Source organism: Pelophylax lessonae, assembly GCF_965119305.1.
Source record: "Pelophylax lessonae genome assembly, chromosome: 7".
NCBI classification, from domain to species: domain Eukaryota; kingdom Metazoa; phylum Chordata; class Amphibia; order Anura; family Ranidae; genus Pelophylax; species Pelophylax lessonae.
This window is the reverse complement of record NC_138774.1, coordinates 178,456,692-178,479,108: the sequence shown is the minus strand read 5'-3', so window position 1 is coordinate 178,479,108 and position 22,417 is coordinate 178,456,692. Positions and strand designations below refer to the sequence as shown.

Here is a 22,417-nt window from a genome sequence, read left to right as displayed (position 1 = left end):
GGGGGGTTGGGAGACGCAAAATTGTTTATTACCTTCTTACCTGGTAGACAACCAGACATTGTCAGTAGAAACCCCACAAACTGACCTAGTCTGACAAGGCAGCTGGCCTTGTCAATGTTTCGGTTTAATACATGGTTTGGTTTTAAGAACAGTCTATCAGTCCACTCAAAATTGTGAGAAATATCAGCGGTCTTCACTCCCCCCCCCCCCCCCCCCACATATCTGATGCGTGGATGTAAAAGTTGCTTTAATTGCTGATGATATTCTGCAATTTATGCAATCCTACAGTTGTTCTCACCATATGTGATTTCACCCTTGCATGCCACATTCTTTCTTTGATCCGCTGTGATTGTCATGTCCAGTTTGCTTTTCAGTTTGGGACATTCACCTGAAAAGGACAGACAGAAAAAGCATTATGACTTCTAATAAAGAATGACCTCTGTGTCTCATGTATTCCTTACAGCTGCTACATAAAGAAAAAAATTACCTTCTATACATTTACACGTGTCCCCACTGCAAACTCTCACCAGTTTGTCATCAGCGTATGGATTGTAGAAGGCTGTACACGCTTGATCTAATTCCACAAGACAAAAAAACACATGTAGCAGGAAGTTGTAGAAATCACATTATTCAATATGGTAGTTCACACAAAAAAAGTAATGTGGAAAAGGAGACATCCCCTTCCGTCAGTCCTAAGTAGTCACACCACTTAAATATTATTGGTTACTACAGATCAGTAGTCTCCAAACTGTGGCCCTGGGGCCAGATGTGGCCCTATGCTTGCTTTTAACCGGCCCTTGGGGCACTATTCCTTCCACTGATAAAAGACGCTATTATGCCATCTGACACCAACAATGAGGGATCATTTCTCCCACTGACACTAACAATGAGGGATCATTTCTCCCACTGACACTAACAATGATGGATCATTTCTCCCATTGACACCAATAATTGGGCACTATTCCTCCCTATGATACCAACGATGGGGCATTATTCCTCGCTCTAATACCAAAAGTGGTAATGTGGCCACAGTCCGGCCTTCTTAATGTCTGAAGGACAATAACACGGCCCTTTGTTTAGAAAGTTTGGAGACTGCTGCTATCAATTATCACACTCCACTTGGTGTTAGTGAATAAAATGGTAGTCAGAAAGTAGCTTCAGTAAGTCAGCCAGTGAATGGTTAGCCCTTTCTAGGAGACATTCTGAAAAAGGTCACAAAGCTCACTCAGTGGACCTCAATTCTGAGTCTCCTGTTTTGCTTTGATGCGTAGAGTTGCTCTATAAACATTTCCTTTGATTCCACTTACCTGGTGCTCGGAATTGGTACACTTTAAAGATCCCAGGACTTATCATAGCTACTTTAAACATCTTCCTGACCAGCAGAGTGGCACAGATATACTCATCGGATCCAATCTGTGTCAGAGAGAGCAAAGAGAACAGTGATTTTTTTTTAACAGAAGGAACAGCGAAATTAATTATGAGGAACATCAAGCTGAAGCTAGCTCTACCTATGGAGATGACATACCCAATCAAAGTGGAGAACAACTTTTCCATCTTCAAGACTGTAATCCACCACATACTGGTCCACTCGATTTACGAGCTGCAAACAGACAGAAACTATTAATGAAAAAGAGCACACTTCAAGAGTAACTACACTTTTGTTGAGAAAAAAAAATCCCTTCTGGGTGATCTGTTCTTAAAAAAAATCTGTATGTTCAACTGTATCCATGGAATACTGAATCCTGAATGGGAGTGTCTATGTTCAAACTAACCAGCTGATGCACTTGCAGTGCATTAATGAAGGAAATTAAAGTGTCTGCATTCCTGTGGAATTAATTAACCCTTAGGGAGTATCTCACCAAAATTATAATTCCTATTGCAGAGAACACCTAAAATTTGATTAGTTCATATTCCCATCGCACACCTTCCTGGATATAGCAATTGTATATGTTTTATATATATATATATATATATATATATATATATATATTTTTTTTTTTTAATTTGCTATATTTTTTTTACAAAAGTGGAGCTACCCTTTAAATCCTTTTGCATTAGAAGTACAGATAAAGGAGAAGCTGCTGAAACCACGATTAACCAATAAAATATCAGATTGCTTCTCTACAGATTAACTATTTTCTTTTTAAAATTAAGATATTGTATTTACAATACAAAGATAAGATTTTTAAATTAAATTGCTTTGTATCTACTGTAATAACTAAAATGAGACCATTTTTACCTCCTTTCTTTGTAATGTTAGACCAGCCAACATAAAAAACCCTAATAAATTATGTACCTACCTTTATTCTGCCCCTCCGTACTTGGTAAATTGTTAATATCCTACTGTACTTCCTAGAACTTCCCACTTAAACTAATAGATTATGAGAGACCTTCAATGTCTTATTGTGTAGGATATTGCTAATTCTTCTCTGAAAATAATCACCTCATTTAAGTTTTTCTCATCAGCTAAGAGGCCGGTAACCAGCGTAATCTCCATGACCGCCTGCCCTGAGACCGGATCTTCATTTTCTTTTGGCTTAAACCTGAAAGATATTTATACTTAACTTCAAAAAGCTGAACAAAATGTGCACAAAAATGTGTGTGCGTGTGTAAATTATTTTGTGTCTGCTCCATCCATCTGTTCACCCATCCATATATCCATGCCCCCATCCATTTATTCAACCACAATGAATCTGTTCATCCAACATGTACTGTATCTTTTTACTATCCATGACCCAACCATTTATCCAACAAAAATCTATCCATCCACTATTTATCTCTCCACCATCTAACCATTGTCAATTCATTAATCTATCCAATGCCCATTTATCCAAAATTAAATCTATCCATTTACCAACCATCCGACCATCATCTGCAAATCCATTCTTCCATCCATCCATAATCGAACCACTATCTATCCATTTATTCAGCATGAATCCATCCATCATTTATTCATTCATCCACCCTCAGTCATCCATTAATCCACCATTCATCCAGGTTTTAGTATCTATTATCAATCCATTTATCAATCCACCTTCCATCATCCATTACCCATCCATTCACCTAATCATTCATCATCCATCTACCATCCACCCTTCCAAAGTTAATCATCCATCCATCCCTTATTTAATCCCCTACTCATCTTTCCATCATCCATTATCAATTAATCAGTTATCCATTCATCTAAAAGTGTGGCTATGTTTTCGATAACATGAGATTGTATGAATATGTATTTGCATTTTTTTCACTAAGGCATTTAAGGTTATTTGCATTCTGTGTGCAAAGTGACAGCGCAACACGTTTTTTTTTCAGTTTTTTACTTATTGTTGATGTGTACAATACGGTGAGTGCTGCTGTCTAATTCACACTTACGTAGATTCACAAATATTAGAATTTCTCACTAAGTGCGGGTTTTTTACTTTTATATCCATTCATCTACGATCTATCGATTTATCTCTCATTCGTTCATCATCCATTCTTTCACCAGCCATCATATACTGTATTTACCATATTTACCACCATCTATCAACCATTCATACATTACCCATTATGCTTCCACCACTTCTCATACATTCATCATCATTCCACCATCCTTCCTCCTTCCATAATCCATCTATACATTTATGTGCTATTCATCCATGTATCTATCCGCTCACCATTTGAACACAAACCTTTCATCTAGCATTCATCCATTCACAATCATCCACCATCCATTATCCATCCATTTTTCTACCATTCAGTAATCTATCGTCTATCAATCCTGTTCCTTATGAGGATAAAGCTACTAAAATGCATAGCCACCAGTTCTGCCTTCCCTTCCACTACAGAGTTGTTGGAATAGCTAACAATTAGATTGTGAAACAAGTATTGTCAGCTTAAGAGGGTGTTTTCCCTCACTTTGGAGAGATTTCATCTCACTCCCTCTTGTTTCTGTGGCAGAAAATAAAGAGAAATGTCTCAGATGGGAAATAGGCAGCAAAACTAGACTTAAAGAGGAAGTAAACCCTCCTCTACAACTTGTACCTATAGGCAAGCCTATGATAAGGCTTACCTATAGGTACTGTAAATATCTCCTAAACATGTACCGTTTAGGAGATATTTACCTTACATGTCGCCAGTGACGTCACTGGCGCATGCGCTCTGAAGGAACGGCCGATCGTGCCGTTCCTTCAGAGCCCCGTGCCGTGACTGTCGGCTCCCGCGCGCGTGCGCGGGAGTGACGTCACCGCGGCTCCGGCCAATCAGATGGCCGGATGCCGCGATCCCGGAAGACGGGCGACTAGACATGTCGCCCGTCATAGAGGTGAGTGAGCGGCACGGCGGGGGCTCGTTCTGAGGTAAGTATTGCATAATGAGCTAATATGCGATGCATACTAGCTCATTATGTCTTTCTTTTGCAGGGTGTAAAAAAAAAAAAAAAAAATTATACGAGTTTACAACCTCTTTAAGAGAATTTCTAACATTTCTCACTTTTTCCTGCCCATGTCTTTTCATATAATCTGAATAGTTCTCTATGTACAGTTTTCTTTTATGTGGTCAGAGCTAAGAAGCCTTCAGAATTCCTGGCATATGCAATACTGGATACTGCAATCATAGGGCATCTATCAACCACCTCTAGACACAAAATCCAAATCCACAGTGTGACTCATGATTAAGAGCACCATTTGTAACTAATGAAGACAGCACTGAAGGGAACATTCTAGAAATTACTTATGATTACTACCAATTAACTAAAGGTTACAATGCATATAAAGCCAGAATATTTATATTACCAACATCATTATTCATAAAATAAAAGTCAGCTGAGAAGAGCTATGTTCAGCATATTACGGATTAGAGTACCACAGAAATGCTTGCGCTGTAATATTTTAATGTGCTACTAGTTATAAAAGCTTACTTTGCACAGGCTTCCAGGAGCAGCGCCTGTGAGGTATCGTCACTAAATATCGACTGGTCTTCTACTAAACATGGTGGAAGTAGAAAAGGAAAACATGAGTGCAGGCAGTTATGACAGCGATTTTGACATGGTGGACACACAGGACAGTGATGAGAGAGATTGTTCAGAAGGATGCTTTTAGTTGATCTTAGCACATCCCCGCTATTCAGGAGAAGTCCTGTATTTTTATCAATGAATACAAGGCTTCCTATGATTGGAACCCTTTGAAGCCCTGTATTCACTGATAAACATACAAAAATACAAGGCTTCTCCTGAATGGTAGGGATGCGCTTAAGCTGGATACACACTATAAGTTTTTTTTTTTATCAACCCAGCAGGCTGAATGAAAAAAAAACATTACCGATCGATGTACTGGCACATGCGATGTAAGTGCGGGTATCTCCCCTGCTCAGCTATTTTGGCTGGGAGAACTCATCTGATGCTGGTTTTCCAGCATGCTTGTTCGCCAGAAGCTGGTCATGAGACCAGCTTCTGTTGGAAAGGGATCTGTACACATGGGCCAAAAGTCAGCCAGTTCCTGCTAAACTGACCAATTTCGGCCCATGTGTATCAGCCTAAGACCAATTCAATCCATACTCAGCGCAGGCAGGAATTTTATCCAAAGAACCAAATTGAACAGATCTTGTGACTGATTCAAAATAAATTATCAGACATATTTGAGTGGATAATTCTGTACAATTAGAAATATGCAACATTTGTGCGAGGAGGTAATAAAATAATGGTGCCACTGCCAATATCTTTTATGCAATCTCATTTTATATCTTCCATAGTAACAGTAGACCTCATTAAAGGTGCTGTGTTAGTATCTGGAGCAGCTATGAATGTATGCAGGATGAAGATTTCACATATAACTTACACGGGATTTTCTTCTGAATCCTCAAGTCAAACCGACAGTTTTCCTGAGGAGGGCTCATGATGTTATAGACAGTCTTTACCTGCAAGATTCAAATATTAGTGACACGACCACACTCAAAATATAAATATTATTTCATTCAGTACATACATAAGAGGCATAGCCTGGTACACATAGGCAGCTCTTTATACAGAATTATATTTCCATTTTGGGTGGATGCTGGCAATTTCGTTTGCCAACTGCTGTCTCATCGGGTTTAGGGTTGAGAGCTTTGCACCATCCAAGAAGAGGGGATGGCTGTCTGCCCCTGAAGGAATGTGCGAGCTACAAGGCATTGGGGTGGGATGGAGATATCTACATCAAGCTAATTTTCTGTGAAGTATATGTAAAGCAGTGATCCAACCAGATGCAGATATTTCAGTTAGTGGTAAAGGCTGGTGAGCTGACCAACCCACCAGCTCCCCAACCTTCACCAATAATGAAATCCCAGTAGAAAATAAAAAGAGAGGGTGCACCAGCCTTGTGCATTACCTTTGGGATAGCTTTAGTTAAAAGGACAATACATATGTATACGCACAAACAGCGTAAATTGTCAAGCACATCAGTATCCACAGTGTCCTGGATGACCTGGCCAACTGAGGGAGTCCCAACCACAAGAAGACCCTCTAAAATGTTTAATACGTTTACAGGGGAGAGGAGATCACCTCTTCCTCAGAGCCAACCATTTAGGGGTTCTTGTTGTTGTTTGGACTCGCTCAGTTGAACAGGTAGTACAGGACACTGTGGATACTGATGTACTTGACAATTTATACTGTTTATGAGCATACATATGGTAATGCGCAAGGCTGGTGCACCCTCTGTTTTTATTTTCTAGTGTGACTTCTGGGCTTCCCTAGCCCTGAGAGGGCAGCAAAGCTTTGCCAACAGTAGAGTGTTGAAGGATTTTGATCCATCATTGTCGGCGCATCTCTCTTGAGTGCAGGAATTCTTTTGGTTTGAATGAAATCCCAGTGTCTGGGTGGAACATTCCTTTAAATGAAGACGGGTCATTGTAACAAATGGCAGACTATTCAAGCACTCTGATACCTGTTGCTTTTTCTCGAGCATCTTTTAATTAAAGGGTTAGTTCACCTTTACCAAAAAAATGCATATGCAGATAAGGGGCATCTGTCGATAAAAAAACTATGCAGCTTTGACTAAATTTGAATAATGGCCTTGCTGTAGGTGTAGGCTATTTACATACCTCATGAAGACTGACCAGAAAACTCTCAAGACATTGCTAGGTGAGGCCTAGCTATTACTGTTCACCTTCAGCATTACAGGAGTGAGCTCTTTCTCTGGATCTGTCATCTCAGCAGGGGAGGCCCGGAGGTAGAGCAGACTCCCGATTCCTGTCAACCAATTCGATAATCCCCCACTGTGCAGCTAGTTAGAAAAAAAAAACATCTCTGGGTCCCCTGTGTTCAGTGGGAGCGGGGGACAGTAAGTGGACTATTTTAACACTTTCGGGTTTAGGCAGATTAATCCGCTGCAGCGCGCTACACAGTTGAAGCCCGGCCCTTTCAATATGAATTCACTGCGACAGGCTGGGAATGGTGCGGCGGATTATTCCACCTATACCTGAAAGTAATAAAATAGTCCACTTACTGTACCCCGCTCCCACTGAACACAGGGAGCCCGGAGACATTTTTTTTCTAAATAGCTGCACAGTGGGGGATTATCTAATTGGTGGACAGGATTTTGGAGTCCCTGCCCACTCTACTTCGCCCCCCCCCCCTTGTTCCCTCCAGACCTAGCTGCCCAGCTCAGTGGTGCCCAGGAGGAAGGGAGGGGACCAGGCGTACCAGCGGTGCTCAGCTGGTCCCAGGGTCCCAGCTCCAGGAGGAACCACCTGCAGAACAAGCACTGCACCCAGGCCCCAGGTAGAAGACGGCGTCCAGACCATGTACTGGGGGGACTAACAATGCAGCATTTGAATTCTTGGGTAATACCAAGCATGTTTGGAGTGACACATCTGAGGGGCATTGCTGTAGATTAGGGTACACTAGAGTTGTCCTCTGAAGAGTGAACCACAGTGGATCACTTTTCAGAGTGTTTTTGACAGGCGGCAAGGAAGCATTATGATGCATCCTCACCATCTGATTTAATCCTTAAAAACATGCACCATCTCGCTGCAACTGTGCTTGTTGTACATGGTTGTGAGGTGCCTCCATTCAGTGGAAAGGGATGTATTTGGCCACTGAACATGATGGGGGGATATTTATTTATACCCTCATGTGCTGCCTTTGCCATTACCCCCTCCTTACCACTGCATTCTGTACATTATATATCCCAGACCCCTGCATTCTATGCATTACCCACTCTTGACCTCTGCACTCTGTATATTAAACTCTCCTGACGCCTGCACTATGCACGTACCCCTGACTCCTGCAAACTGTACAGTACATACTCCTAAAACTACACTGTGTAAGTTACATAGTCCTGACCCCTGAACTCTGTACATTACATATTCTTGACACCTGCATTTTGTAATTTTTTTTTACATACACTTGATACCTACCCTCCCACTGTTAGTGCAGTTTTGCCACATCCTTATTTCTCCAAGGCACACAGTCCAAGCTGCCTCCTTTTTCTCTGCTTGCTGCCTGTGGGTTAGGGGGAACAGTGGTCGGACTCAGACCCCAGGCCCGGTCAGATGGGGGGGCCCTGTCAGGTAGGCTGTATGGTGCCCCATGATTTCTAACAGCGGCCCTGTGTAAATGGCCTACACCAATAGCAAGGGCATTCATAAACTTTAGTCAAGGCTGCACAGTTTGTTATTATCTACAGACACCCCTTATCTGCATAGGCAGTTTTTAGTAAAGGTGAATTAACCCTTTAAAGTGACATTAAAGTCTTTTTTTTGTCTTAAAATAAAAAAAAGATGTTATACTTACCTGTTCTGTGCAATGATATTGTAAAGAGTAGTCCCTTACCTCCTCTTTGGCAGTCCTCTGCTGGTGCTGTCCATTTCTCCCTCCCCTCGCTTATCTAGCAAATTGATAAGGGGTACCTTGTGCTTCCATAGACACACACATCGCCGGTAAGTCATGCCCCTGCTCTCTTGTCACAGGAGTTTGACTGAGAACAGCAGGAATCTGTAGCTTCCACTGCTCTCTGCCTCCTGTGAGACCAGGAAGAGTTGAGTGAGAGGAACGGTGCTGCAGATGGGAAAGTGCTGGAGCGGTGAGAGGAACCAGGTAAGTGTTTAGGGATGGGGCGGTAGAACAGGTAGTAAGGAGGGTTTTTTTTTACCTTAATGCAGGGAATGTATTAAAGTAAAAAAAACGTTTTGCTTTAGAACCACTTTTCACAATCTCAATTTTTACATGAATTCTGTCACAAAGCAGTGCACCTGTGTGCTTAGGCTCCCATAGAAGCAGCCTCTGCTATATCCTTATCACAGTGCAGTGACTCAGTGGACAGGATAACAAGCATTGCCCCCGAACTATTATAGGGCATGAGTCAGAGGGTGCTTTCGCCGCAGCCTAATCACACAGATGTTTTGCTTTCCTTTAAATAAAATGCATGACGCAGAATGAATTGCATGTAAACAATCAAACAGCTGAGAATGCAGCTCTGCCTGCCTTTGCGTATACATTATATACATACGTTTCCTGTAGCAATACCATAGGCACTCCTTGTACTTATGATCAGATCTTCTAAAATGGGGACCTGTGGGGAAGATAAGAACATCCTTATTATAGATGACATGATCCACTATCAGAGAGGAAACACTCACATAATTATCATATGGGAAAATAAAGCTGCTGAACCATTATGACCATTAGCTCTGCCTTCCTTCCCATAACCCCTTTTTAATGAAACTTTCCCGCAGGTGGGTGATGCTTGACCAGCTCCTTGGAGGACTCACTCGGCATTTACCTCAACAGGTTTTGTGAAAGGATTCTTTTCAGTCAGCTGGTAGTTCTTGAATAGCCCAGATCTTCTGTAAGAGACCGTCACATCCATATTTAAATTGAGCTTCTTCTCCAAGATGGCGACCTCTGTCAATGCTTCCAGGGCCACGATAGTGTCCTGGGAATGAAAAGAATAACATAGATTAGTTGTACTCAGTGTCTCAAGCTGTATGTGAAGCACTTTTTAATTATCATGTGAATATATGATGACTCTTCTCTCCTTACGCTGCCCTGAATATATCAAGTGATAACATGATGTCAGCCCTATCCCCATTAAAAAATCATTAAGCACCTGTTTGGTGGTCTGATGGCATCCATACCTGTGTTCCAAAGAATCCTCCACCATAACGCTGCTGTTCTTTCAGCCATCGCACAACTGGTTTGGCATATTCATAATCACCGGATTTTAGTATAGCTAGCAGAGCATAGGCTGTCGTCTCCACCATCACTGCTGTTTCTGCACTAGGTGTGACTGGGTCAAATTTCTTCAGCGTATCTTTCCAATATCGATAAACCGGTGGATAACCTACAAACATGAGATTATTGATTGTACAAGATTGTAAATAATTCTGAGACGTCAAGTGTGCCATAAACTTCCACTTTACACTCAACTGAGAAAATGTTAAATAGTCTCTAATAAATGATAATTCAATTCATGTAGAAGACTAAGAAGAGTTATCAATAGTTCTCAGGTATACATACAAAGAATTTTCCTAGTCTATTAGAACAGAAAATATAAAGTCGATTTTCTACTACACAGCAGCCCAGGAAGTCCAGTGGGACAAGATCTGCACAACAAGTAGTAACAGGACGCAATTTGTTGGTGACTGCTATTTAACAAGTATTTGTGCTTTTAAAGAATTTTAAAGAAACTTTTTTTTTTAAAGTTTATGAATCACTGTGTATCTGTATATATTTTTTAGAAAGATCTGCAGGTATTTTCTGCCGCAATGCAGTCAAAACCCTTGCTTAAACAGCTTCCGTTACAGAATAAAGCAGCTAGCGTAATTCCTTGCCAGTGTATTAGCATAGCCCTATCCATAGACTTACGGAGTCACTGCTAATACGTGAAAGCAGAGACTGTATAGATTATAAATAAAACATTGACATGTTATTTACATTGATATATATATATATGAAAGATTGTATTATGATATTTCAGATATATATTTCAGTTTATGCCCATCCTGTGATGAAATGTGGGCCCTTGCATTTACATCGTAACAAGCTAGACGGACAACCATTCATAACAACCTTGGACAGCAAACAGCTGTATTTTGCATATAGATGAAAAGACATTGACATGTTCAACACTTTTCCATTCATTCATTCAGACACTTAACGAGTTAAGGCTTAGCATTTAGATTACAAGACATTTTGCATAGAGACTGACACCACCATAAACAATTGACAATTGCTTACATTAACACAGACAAGCTGAACACAAGACGGACCGATACTACAACAAAACACCTCATATTGACACAAATGCATAGGGAAACAAAGCCTTTCATGTACAGTTTTTCTATTGTCAAATTGACCAGTAAAGTGTAAACCAGTTAAAGCAGTTTTTTCCCGCTCAAACATGCTTTAAATATGAGCTTCACCTGCAATAAAATTAGTTGTGACTGCACTACGTTTGAGTGCTATGTGTTGTCATAACTCCCGGCCGGACGGGGGTGAATTCACTATCTAGAAAAGGGGGGGTTAGCAACTGAAGGGCTGTAATATCATCGTGATTGCCTCCTGACCAGATTTGAGCTAACAGTTTTGGTGTCAGAAAGTGAGATCTGCCAAAAACACAGTATGGGGTAAGTAATTATATTTTTTATTATTGTTATTACTACCCTATACTGTCAGAGCAGATAAACGGTACCCAGTTAACCGCAAATTTTAGCACCTCCCGGGAATCTGAAATTCCCAAATATGGGGTCTGATACTCCAGCGCCTGAAGCGCCAAAGATAACATAGGGTCTGGGACCCGGTTACAAAGCAGTACTGTGTGTGATAGTGAATTCTCCCTCCAAAACGTGTATATATTTGTATAGACACTTAAGTGTATTTAGTCGTTATATAAGATTGCATGCCATTGTGTAGATGTATGTGGAGATTGTATGTGATATTAAGCTGAGCCTGAAGGTATACCCTTGGCCACCAAGGATAGTTAACATAGATGAGTCGGATGTGTATAAATCTGATTATTAAGACGCAGGAAACCACATAAGTTGGGAAACGAGGTTTCCCAATAAAGTCTAAACACTGACCTTACCACCCATAGATATATATAAACCTTTAAACTCAGCTGATTTCACTTTGTATTCTGAGCCTAAGATAATGGGAAATTTTCAAGGTAAGGAGAATTCCGAGAAAATGATGAAATTTACGTTTAGGAAGATTGTATGAAAATTGTATCGTGTATGGGCAACCTTAGATCCATGAATCGTTATGTTGTGTTCGTTTTAACACTGTTCCTAAAGGTGCTGTATCAGCAAAGCATTTCATAACATTGAATGAATGTTGGTTGCATAATAATTTGTTTTGTGTTTATTACTTATGTTTTAAAGTGATGTTATTTTGCCACACAAAAGGTAACAAATCCGTACTATACTTGTCATGGCAGCTTTTAGAAGCAAGGAAATATATATTTGGTGTGTAAAGTGTGACCTTAAGGACTAAAATTGTATCTCTATCCTTAAAAAAATCGTAAGCAATTTTGAACTTTCATCATTAAGGTTTTGTGTCACCGACTTTTCTTTCTTTATCACTGACTTTTTAAAAAATATATTTTCTAGTGCCTTTTTAGCAAACAAATACCCCCTTCCCCCCTCTCCTGTCTGTGACACAGGTAACTGCAAAGGGACTGTAAATAGTTGTATTGTCATACAAATTTAACTATCAGTTTTGCTTTGTAGAGAAAACAAGTTTTGAGGAATGTTCCGAATTGCTGAAGAATGGGTGACGTATGGGTTCTTGTATTCAAATGAGAAATTACTAATGTTTTGAGCTGCTCATGGTGAACAATAATAATCAACCATGGTGAACAATAATAATTTTTTTCTTTAAGTTTATGGTATACCATAATAATATAAAAAAATATAGAAATCCACGTGGTAATAATTACTTTGACGTCAACAATTTTTGGTATTAGAGAAGTGCACTGTTAGGAAGGGAAATGTTTGACATGCTTACTGTATGCTAAATTCCTCTAACCGTTGGTTTATTTTTAGGAGGAAAAGTAAAATGTTTTGTTACTAAACTTTTCTTGATGCTTATTCCTCAGATAACTTTAATTGGAGATTTTCAGAACGACCAAGCACAGCCTTCAACAACAACCAACCTTATGGGAGTATTGTTTCCAAATTGTTTTTTTTCTGATTGATTAGACTGTTTTTATGGGTGTTAGAAAGTTTTTATTTATTGGGTGTCAGATATTTGATGTGTTCTAATGTGACACATATGAGCTCTGGCATAAATGAGGTGCTATGCTTTAGATAATCAAGCATCTCTGGTCTTTTTTTTTAGAGTTTTCTTTTGGTATATTGGTACATACTTTTGTATTCTGGTGCTAAACACTAATTTTTGCATCGATGATCTAATTTATGCACTTATGCTTTTACTACCTTTTCTCTTGACAAGATTATTGGTATGGGATAATGTGCTCAGGCAGATAATGCAGTACTACTCTTATATTATAATCTTGGATACAAATGAAATTTTACAGATTTGTGTGCATATACCATATGTAACTCTGGAAACTAGTGAGCTGATTGTCATTTATATGTCACAGCACGTTATCAGATGTGCAGTATGTGAAATCTGTATTGTTAAATAATAAAATAGAAAGCTGTCATTTAAAAAAAAAAAAAAATAGGATGGAAGCGGTTGGCTTGTTGATAGTGTGCTAAGAATTATAATGAATTTATGCCAGCGTTACTACTTTGATAAAATTTTAAAGGTAACCGCCTGCGGTGAATTCAATTAGTTGATCTCTTTTCATCCTAAAAGTGACTCATTGCCCAGGTTTTGCATATAAATGGTCCTTGAAGTCAGATCCTGTGTCTCCAAGGCTATTTGGTTTCAATTTCCTGTTCAGGTGTCACCAAGCAAACTGTGCAATCTCTTATAAATTTAGGTTTGCATGAGTACTGACTTCTAGCTGTTTTGTGTGTCTCTATGTGTCCATGTACACAAGACAGCTTGAATTTCACTCCCTGTTGTTCAGTGATCACAGCATCTTAGCCATGCAAGGGATACTCAGTTCTAGGTAGCTGCCTGCTTGGGTGAGTCAGAGGACTGCAATTTAACCCATCTCCACCTTTGGAGGAATACAAGGCAGTTCAACCCCTCCAAGGGCCCTCACCATTGTTGCATGTGTAGACATGCTGTGTTCTCCCAAAACAGTGCCATTAAGTATCCTTCCTGTTACCTGCCTTCCTGTAGGCCCTAAACCCCAGTGCTGCGAGTAGCTTCACTAGCATTTATTTTTTGCTGCCGGCCTGTAGGCCAGAAGCCCAGTGGCGCAAAATACTCCTGCCATTCTTGTAAAACTTGTATTTTTGTCTCAGTACTTACCTGCTATTCTTGCTAAAGTCAGAATGACTTCAGACCCGTCTCAACCCCATGAGTCCATTTATTCTCATATCTAGAGATTTTGCAAGAGGAATATGTGGTAATTGAAAAATTAAACAGTGATTATGGTGATATCTCGCTCTTGTTTCCTTTGCCAACAGGTGCACCAACCCACCCATTCAAGCCTGGAGACAGAGTCTTGGTGAAGGCCCCTCCATAAGCTGACTTCGCTAGACCGACCCTACGGACCCCCTGCAATAGTTCAAGCAGTGACCAGAACAGTGGTATTGACAGACGACTCCCCGGTTTGGATCCACGCATCGCGACAGACGGAAGCCCCACCCCTGGACCAGACGAATGACTGGAGATTGTGACGACAAGCACCAGACGAATTCCAGCTGGATCTAGACAGACGCATTGGTACAATGCCAGCGGACACCCCTACTCCTGGAAAACTTCCCATTTTTGCAGCAGTGGTACTGTTTACAGCAAGCTGAGCACTAGTAGCCACTGTTTGGTTACTTGCAACATGTGCTCACCCCCCCCCCCCGAGAACCTCTCCTCATTTTGCCCTTGCTCACCCCAGGAAAAGAGAGAGACACGAGACATTCATGTCTCCACTTTACAGTCGAAGTCAAGCCGATTGGACACAAAGGACATTGTTTTTTCCTTATAGCCGCCAGGGACTTGGTCTGACCGCTCTGAAACGAGGGTTGAAAGGGAATTTTTTTCCTCTCATTAAACAGGAGGTTTATTTTTTGCCCTTTCCTGGAAAAGGCCTTAGGACATGTTGAAAAATCACATGCCATCGTCAACAGGTGGTATGTGCTGCCATGGTCTACTTTGTAGTGACTTTATTGCCATAATAATGGAGTTGGATTTTTCAGGCCATGGATTCTTGCAAGCTATGGCCCTCCCCATTGAACATGTCTGTTTTGATTTGATAGAATTCTAAGAAGTTATATCCCTATGTGCACACAACCAAGTCACCAGCCTACATACACCTTGGAATATAATGTCACCTGTTTTGTGCTATTCAAGACTCTAAGTGATCCCACCGTTATGAATGAGCTGGGATCAAAGGTTGGGTTGAAAGATTGTATTATGATATTTCAGATATATATTTCAGTTTATGCCCATCCTGTGATGAAATGTGGGCCCTTGCATTTACATCGTAACAAGCTAGACGGACAACCATTCATAACAACCTTGGACAGCAGACAGCTGTATTTTGCATATAGATGAAAAGACATTGACATGTTCAACACTTTTCCATTCATTCATTCAGACACTTAACGAGTTAAGGCTTAGCATTTAGATTACAAGACATTTTGCATAGAGACTGACACCACCATAAACAATTGACAATTGCTTACATTAACACAGACAAGCTGAACACAAGACGGACCGATACTACAACAAAACACCTCATATTGACACAAATGCATAGGGAAACAAAGCCTTTCATGTACAGTTTTTCTATTGTCAAATTGACCAGTAAAGTGTAAACCAGTTAAAGCAGTTTTTTCCCGCTCAAACATGCTTTAAATATGAGCTTCACCTGCAATAAAATTAGTTGTGACTGCACTACGTTTGAGTGCTATGTGTTGTCATAACTCCCGGCCGGACGGGGGTGAATTCACTATCTAGAAAAGGGGGGGTTAGCAACTGAAGGGCTGTAATATCATCGTGATTGCCTCCTGACAAGATTTGAGCTAACAATATATATATCTATATCTTAGGAATATATATATATATATATATATATATATATATATATATATATCTTAGGAATTCCACCACGGCACAGGATGTAAGAAATAATGGGTCCTTGGCCCTCCGGCCGGAGGGGTGGGTGATCTGTAGTTCAGCTCTTGAGCCAACGTGGCACAGCTGCAGCATAGACTGGGGCTTTCCTCTCTTTTACATGTTATGAGCTGAGTAGTAGCTTGTCATTTACCAAGGACCCATCCTGTGCCGTGGGGGAATTCCTAAGCTTGATCAGCCCGATCCATGAGAGTGGAGGGCAATAAGTGGGGGTGAGTGTTCTGGCTGAGGGAAGTGGAGCACAGAGGTGGTGGACCCTTTCGGTGTGTTTCTATTCAGCTGGCACTGGAATCTCACTGGATCATCATATTATCACTATTCTTTTACTCTTTTTTAATTATTGGAATTTATTTCACTGGAATATTCTTCACTGGACTATTGTTTGGACTGGTATTCCCATTAATATATTCACAGTGATTATTTTCACATTCATTTAATTTTGATCACTTATATTGGGTTATTGTATGTGCACATATATTTGAGCGCTGCTAAGTGAGATAATATAATTTCACCACATTTTTTCAATATATATATATATTTTTTTTTTCAGTTTTGAATGGGAAGGAAGAAGCCCTTGATCAGGTTTTTTCGCTCACTTCATGTGCCAGTGATACACCTGCCCAGAAGTGTCAATAGGACAGAAAGTGAGATATCTTCCCTTCTGTTACCTCACTCCCAGTAATAGAATGGGGTCCTGCGTGCACATAGCGCAGATCTCATGTGTGCAATTGTTAACTCCTTCCTTCCTGTACCATGTGAACAGGCTATGGGTCTCCATAACATGGGAGACCAACCACTGGGGAGGGAGCTAGAACATGAACCCCCTTCAGTACCAGAGGACCCATGATCTGCTCCGGGTACTACATTTTCCGTCCAGCTGCGGTGTATCTTGCGCTCATTCTTAGTTACCCATAGCAACTGCATTACTCTTCCTGCTTGTCTTCTTGAGTAGACCTTTTGTGGTAGCTTTGCTTCATACTCCACATGTGCTTTACTGACCCAAGTTCTTCTATATGCCAGAACCAACATGCACACCTTTAAAAACGGTAACTTTAGACCAGGCTTAGAACAGCTTATGCTACTTTACTGAGAAGTCTTTGGCATTACAGTTCAACAGTGATGGTCCATAGCTGGCGTATTCCATGTCCTGGCTGTCCTCCAGATCCCGGTGTCTCCAACAGACTGCAAGGCACAGCAGTTCTACAGCATGTCTGGCCAGAGCCGAAAACCCCACTTTACAAGTTCCCCCTGGACCCCAGCCTTCTCGACTTTTTATATCACAGGTGGGCAGGCAGGATCCGAAAAGCCAGAGAACAGCAGCACGCAAATTAACTTCCCCAGCCTGGGCCAGCCACTACTTAAACTAGCATACCAGTAGACAACCTGCCTACACTCAACTCTGCTTAGTGCAGTTTCCATCTGTGTTCAGCCTCTTTCAGGGGCAATCCCAGGTCTCGAGCTGCTAAAAGCTGTAAATAATCTGGGAGCTCTTCTGTTGTACTTCGGCACATCAGTGTTTTCTCACTTGGAACAAAATCTGCCTAAGCCTAAAGCACCTGCTAGTGCCTACTAGGCTGCAGGTATGGGGTGGCCAGCTTCTGAGTTAAAGTGATTGTAGGGAAGAATTTTTATTTAAACAAATAACAAATATGTCATACTTAACTGCTCTGTGCAGTGGTGCACAGAGCAGCCCTGATCCTCCTCTTCTCGGGTCCCCCCCCCCCCTGGCGCTCTAGGCCCCTTCCCCTTGCCGAGTGCCCTCATAGCAAGCCACTTGCTGTGAGTGCACTTGTGCATGCTCACTCCCGAGCCGGCTCTCTGCATCCATAGTACACAGAGAGCGTGGCTCAGCCCTGCTTAGGTTTATGATTAAGCACACTTGCTAGTGTGTGAATAGCGTCTACCAGTTGTTTGCCACATTGGGATGTTTGGTTAATAAACCAGAATTTTGATGATACCCGGAGTGCAGCCATTTCTTCTATATTGATTCCCTGCTCCCGCCTCCTTGGCTTTGATTGACAGCAGCGAAAGCCAATAGCTCCTGCTGCTGCATCTCACCCAATCAGGAGGGAGAGACCCGAGAAAGCCTGGAGTCTCATGCACATCGCTGGATTGAGATCGGACTTAAGTAAGTATTAGGGGGGAACTGCACACCGAAGGTTTTTTACCTTCACCCATAGAATTTATGAAGGTAAAAAAAAAAAAACTTCAGCTTTTACAACCACTTTAACTCTGTCTTCCTTTTTTTTTGCACACAGGTAAGGTCAGCAAACTTTCTTGTTTCTGTCCTCTATCTTCTGCTCAGTTTTTTGTCTTTCTGGTTCCTCCTTTTGGATGGTACTGTGCCTGGGCAAAATTGTTTGCTTTCCCCCAAATAAGTAGCTTTCCTGTGTGGCTGTTTCTGTATGTGGGGTGGCACTGCAGCTCCCTAGGGCATGTGCAGTGCCTATTGCCAAGTTTTCTGACAGGCGGGGTTGGAAGAAGGTTACGTTAAGCTGCTTTCCAGGCTGGGCATTCGTGATAGGGTCTGGAAGTATCAGCCTGGCTCATGGCTTGGGCAGAATTACACCTGAAAGATCTGTGGGCAGTCTACTCGCTGGGCAGGCTCCACACAGAAGCAGAGCTGATGTCTTGCAATTTTGTGGATCTTAGCTTCCGCTAAGAGTCTTCCTTTGGTTAACACATGCAGGGGGTGGTCCTCAAGTGGATCTATTTGCTTCCTGGAGCAATCACAAACTTGTGAAGTTCCTGGCTCGCTTTCCTCACCCCAAGGTAGAAGGGGTTGATACGCTCTCCTCACTTATGGCTTCCCTCCATTAGCCCTTATCATAAGATTCTTGTTGGGACTGATGACAGAGGTGGACTCAGTAATAGCTGTCCTGCCATATTGGCCATGCAGACCCTGGTTTCCCCTTGCACTTCATCTCAGCACTCAATCCCCAATCCCTCTTCAGCCCTGCTGTATCTGCTGTCAGATGGGAATTTGATTCATCCAAAGCCACACAAATTTTGCCTGCATGCATGATTGTTTAGTGGGGAAGGCTGGAGAGCCTAGGGTGTTCATCACAAGTAATTTCAACTCTGCTATAGTCCAGGAAGCCCACCACTAATAGCATCTACTCAAGGATCTTGGATAGGTTTGTTGCTTTTGCTGCAGGAAGGGACTTTACTCCTACCTCTCCTTCTGTTGCGCATCTGCTGGATTTTCTAAAAAACACTCTAGACTGGAGCCTGAGCTCCCTGAAAGTGCAGGTGGCAGCCATCTCAGCAGTAACTAAAGTTAGGTGAACAATGAAGAGAGATAACACTGCTCAGGCTAGTCAAAGTCCACGATTCAAGGTGGGTGCTGAACCTCGGCTCGCCACCAGTAGAAGCATGAAAGAAGAAAATGGTCTCACACCACCACGGAATCCAATGAAGAAAAGTTCTTTATTCACATAAGTGGTGCAAGGTACAGCAGGGTAGGACAGTAGACGCGTTTCACACGACTGCTACGTGCTTGTTCATTTTCTTCTTTCAAAGTTAGGTGGGCGGAGGATTCGCTAGTATTCCAATTCCTTGGCGATGTGCTCTAAATCCGCCCCCCCCCCCCCAACCTGAGAAAATCATGTTACATTGTTCCTGGACAAGGTGGAGCTTCATCCAATGGAGCAGTTTTTTCCGAAAGTGGTCACGTCATTTCACCTTGGGCTCTGCCCAGCTTAACGGACTCATAGTCAGGGGCCATATAGCTTGATGTACCTAGCAAACTGAATAAATACTTCTCAGCCACGGCTTTGTTTCAGACATTGGAGAGGCTTTTTATCTTACTATGTAGCAAGAAGCTTAGCCTTACTACCTCATGAACCTTAGCCAGATGGATTATGAAGCTTATCCAGAGGGTATATAAAATGGGCAGTTTTGTGACTTTAGGTGAGACACCAGTGAGCACTGCTCAGCGTCTCCATCCCTGTATATAACAAAATTGAAAAGCAAGGGGGATTAAAGAAGGTGTGTGGAAACCAGGCGGTCCCTAGTTTGATATACATACCCACCAGTCTGCTAACAAACCAAATAAACCTGTCTAACAAAATAGGTTAAAAACAGGGGTTTAGTTAACACACATTTGCAAACGAAAAACCCCATGACTGGATCCATGGATTGGAGCAGGTTGGGGGAGGATTGGGCGATCTCCACACTCATCTGTTTCCCATCCATCCATCAGCATTCATGTACTTCCCTTGTGGAGACACTCAGACACTCAGGTTGAGTAGTGTTAGGAAGTGTTAGGACTGCAAGATACACAGGGTGCCTTGTTGTTGGCCTTGCAGCTTATACATGCGTTTGCAAATATGTGTTAACTAAACCCCTGTTTTTAACCTATTTTGTTAGACAGGTTTATTTGGTTTGTTAGCAGACTGGTGGGTAAGTATATCAAACTAAGGACCGGCTGGTTTCCACACACCTTCTTTAATCCCCCTTGCTTTTCAATCCAGAGGGTATATAGGGCTGTAGGCATTGATCTGCCAGTGGTGGTGACAGCACACTCAGCGAGGTCAGTTGCAGCATCTTGGGCAGCTTATTTCAATGTCTCCTTGAAACATATATGCATTGCCACATCTTGGTTGTCGAGTCATACTTTCCTGAAGCATTACAAAATGGATCCAGGGATTCTGTCTACAGTGGATTTTGGAAGACAAGTTTTTACACCCCCTGGTTTGGTTTTGCATCAACCACTCTCTGTCAGTTAGTTATTTATCATTAATAGAATGCTTGGAGCCAACTGGGGAAGAAACACAAGCGCCACTCTGAGTGCAGTAACTTGAGGTTTATTTGCGGTACCTCTCACAGCTTGGCAATCGTCACCGCTCGAGCCATCCTGATCCGACCGGAATGATTATCATGAGCCCTTTATTTTATCCATATTGTGAGTACCCTTTGTTCCATTGATTTTAGCAAATAAACCTCAAGTTACTGCACTCAGAGTGGCGCTTGTGTTTCTTCCCCAGTTGGCTCCAAGCATTCTTCTAACTTGTCACTTAAGCTGCCTCAAGAGTGTCCCTTGGGATTTTTTACGGATTCCCCTTTTTATGGACCTTTTATGGACTTTCCATATATATGGAACTATAATTGGATTTATATATGGACTTATCTATTATTTCTTTACTTTAATTTATTGACAACCTTTTTGGTTGTTGTGTATAGTGCTACTTGTGAAGCCCTTGGTGAAACTTCATTACCCATGTGCGCCAGCTGTTTTTGTTTTTTATTTATCATTAATAAGCTGCCATGTTGGTGCCAGGAAAACTAAAAATTGTATCAATTACTAAAGTAATTTTCCTTTCCCGATGCCAGTCTATGGCGGTGACAGTCCTACCCTTGATATATAGCTTATTATAGTGAATACAGGGGGGCTAACTGTCTTTCTTTCATGGTATTCACTGGTCCTGAGAGAAGAGTTGAAGGTGGAGCTTTATCACTGTTATGCTGCCATGATTGGCACAAGGAAAGGAAAATTACTGTAAATAATTCATATAATTTTCCATTTTCACCTTTTTCTACTCGATCCAAATCCAAAAAATAAACAAAAGCTGGCTGTTCTGCTTTAAGCCCTTTCATACACAATCAATTGTGTTTTGCTGATGACATGAATTTTCAAATCATTTTGATAGGAAGACGCGTGCGTGTGTATTGCTATAAGTTTAGAGAAGAGCAGGTTTGTGTTTATTGTTGCCTTTGCCATGCAACAACACGCTCGTAATAAACAGAGGTTCTATAAAGCCACTGGAATGGCAATCTTCCCTGTGAGCATGCTTTTTCATGCTTTTTGCTGTGGCACAAGCACTGAGCAAGACACACAGTAATTCTTATGTTGATGATAACATTGACTTACTGGATCCTTTGGTGAAGGCCTCCCCTTTCATCTTTGTCATTACTTGAAGTTTACTCTGTTGCGTTGTATCTGTAATGTGAAGAGCGTATGCACAGACCGCCATGGTATACATGCTTTGAGCACTGGAGACCTGTCTGGACAGATAGTCTACCGCGAGTCCCAGGGCATTGTCTATTTGCTGGGATATAGCAAAAAAAAAAAAGAGTCATTACACATACAGTGACAGAAAGACAGACAAGAGTCTATAATGGGAACTTCAATAAGGCAGGGTGGAGTGTGGAAGGGTGAGAATCTCGGTCATATTTTTATTGTTCTTAAAACTAGTGTAACTAGAAAGAACATGGTGGGAAATTAAAAATGTAACATTTGTCACAGCGCAA

The 22,417-nt window shown here is 41.5% G+C and overlaps 1 protein-coding gene across 1 annotated transcript in view; it reads right to left on the bottom strand.

The window, feature by feature from the left end:
• Positions 1–22,417, bottom strand: part of C5 (complement C5) — a 129,686-nt gene that overhangs the window by 3,606 nt on the left and 103,663 nt on the right. The window contains exons 28-38 of the mRNA XM_082263322.1: positions 22,038–22,215; positions 10,090–10,295; positions 9,735–9,887; positions 9,462–9,524; positions 5,814–5,892; positions 4,898–4,961; positions 2,444–2,543; positions 1,526–1,600; positions 1,308–1,413; positions 488–574; positions 299–388 (exon numbers count right to left, since the gene is read on the bottom strand). Of these exons, the coding sequence (XP_082119448.1) occupies positions 299–388; positions 488–574; positions 1,308–1,413; positions 1,526–1,600; positions 2,444–2,543; positions 4,898–4,961; positions 5,814–5,892; positions 9,462–9,524; positions 9,735–9,887; positions 10,090–10,295; positions 22,038–22,215 (1,201 nt within the window). The remainder of the gene's footprint in view (positions 1–298; positions 389–487; positions 575–1,307; positions 1,414–1,525; positions 1,601–2,443; positions 2,544–4,897; positions 4,962–5,813; positions 5,893–9,461; positions 9,525–9,734; positions 9,888–10,089; positions 10,296–22,037; positions 22,216–22,417) is intronic.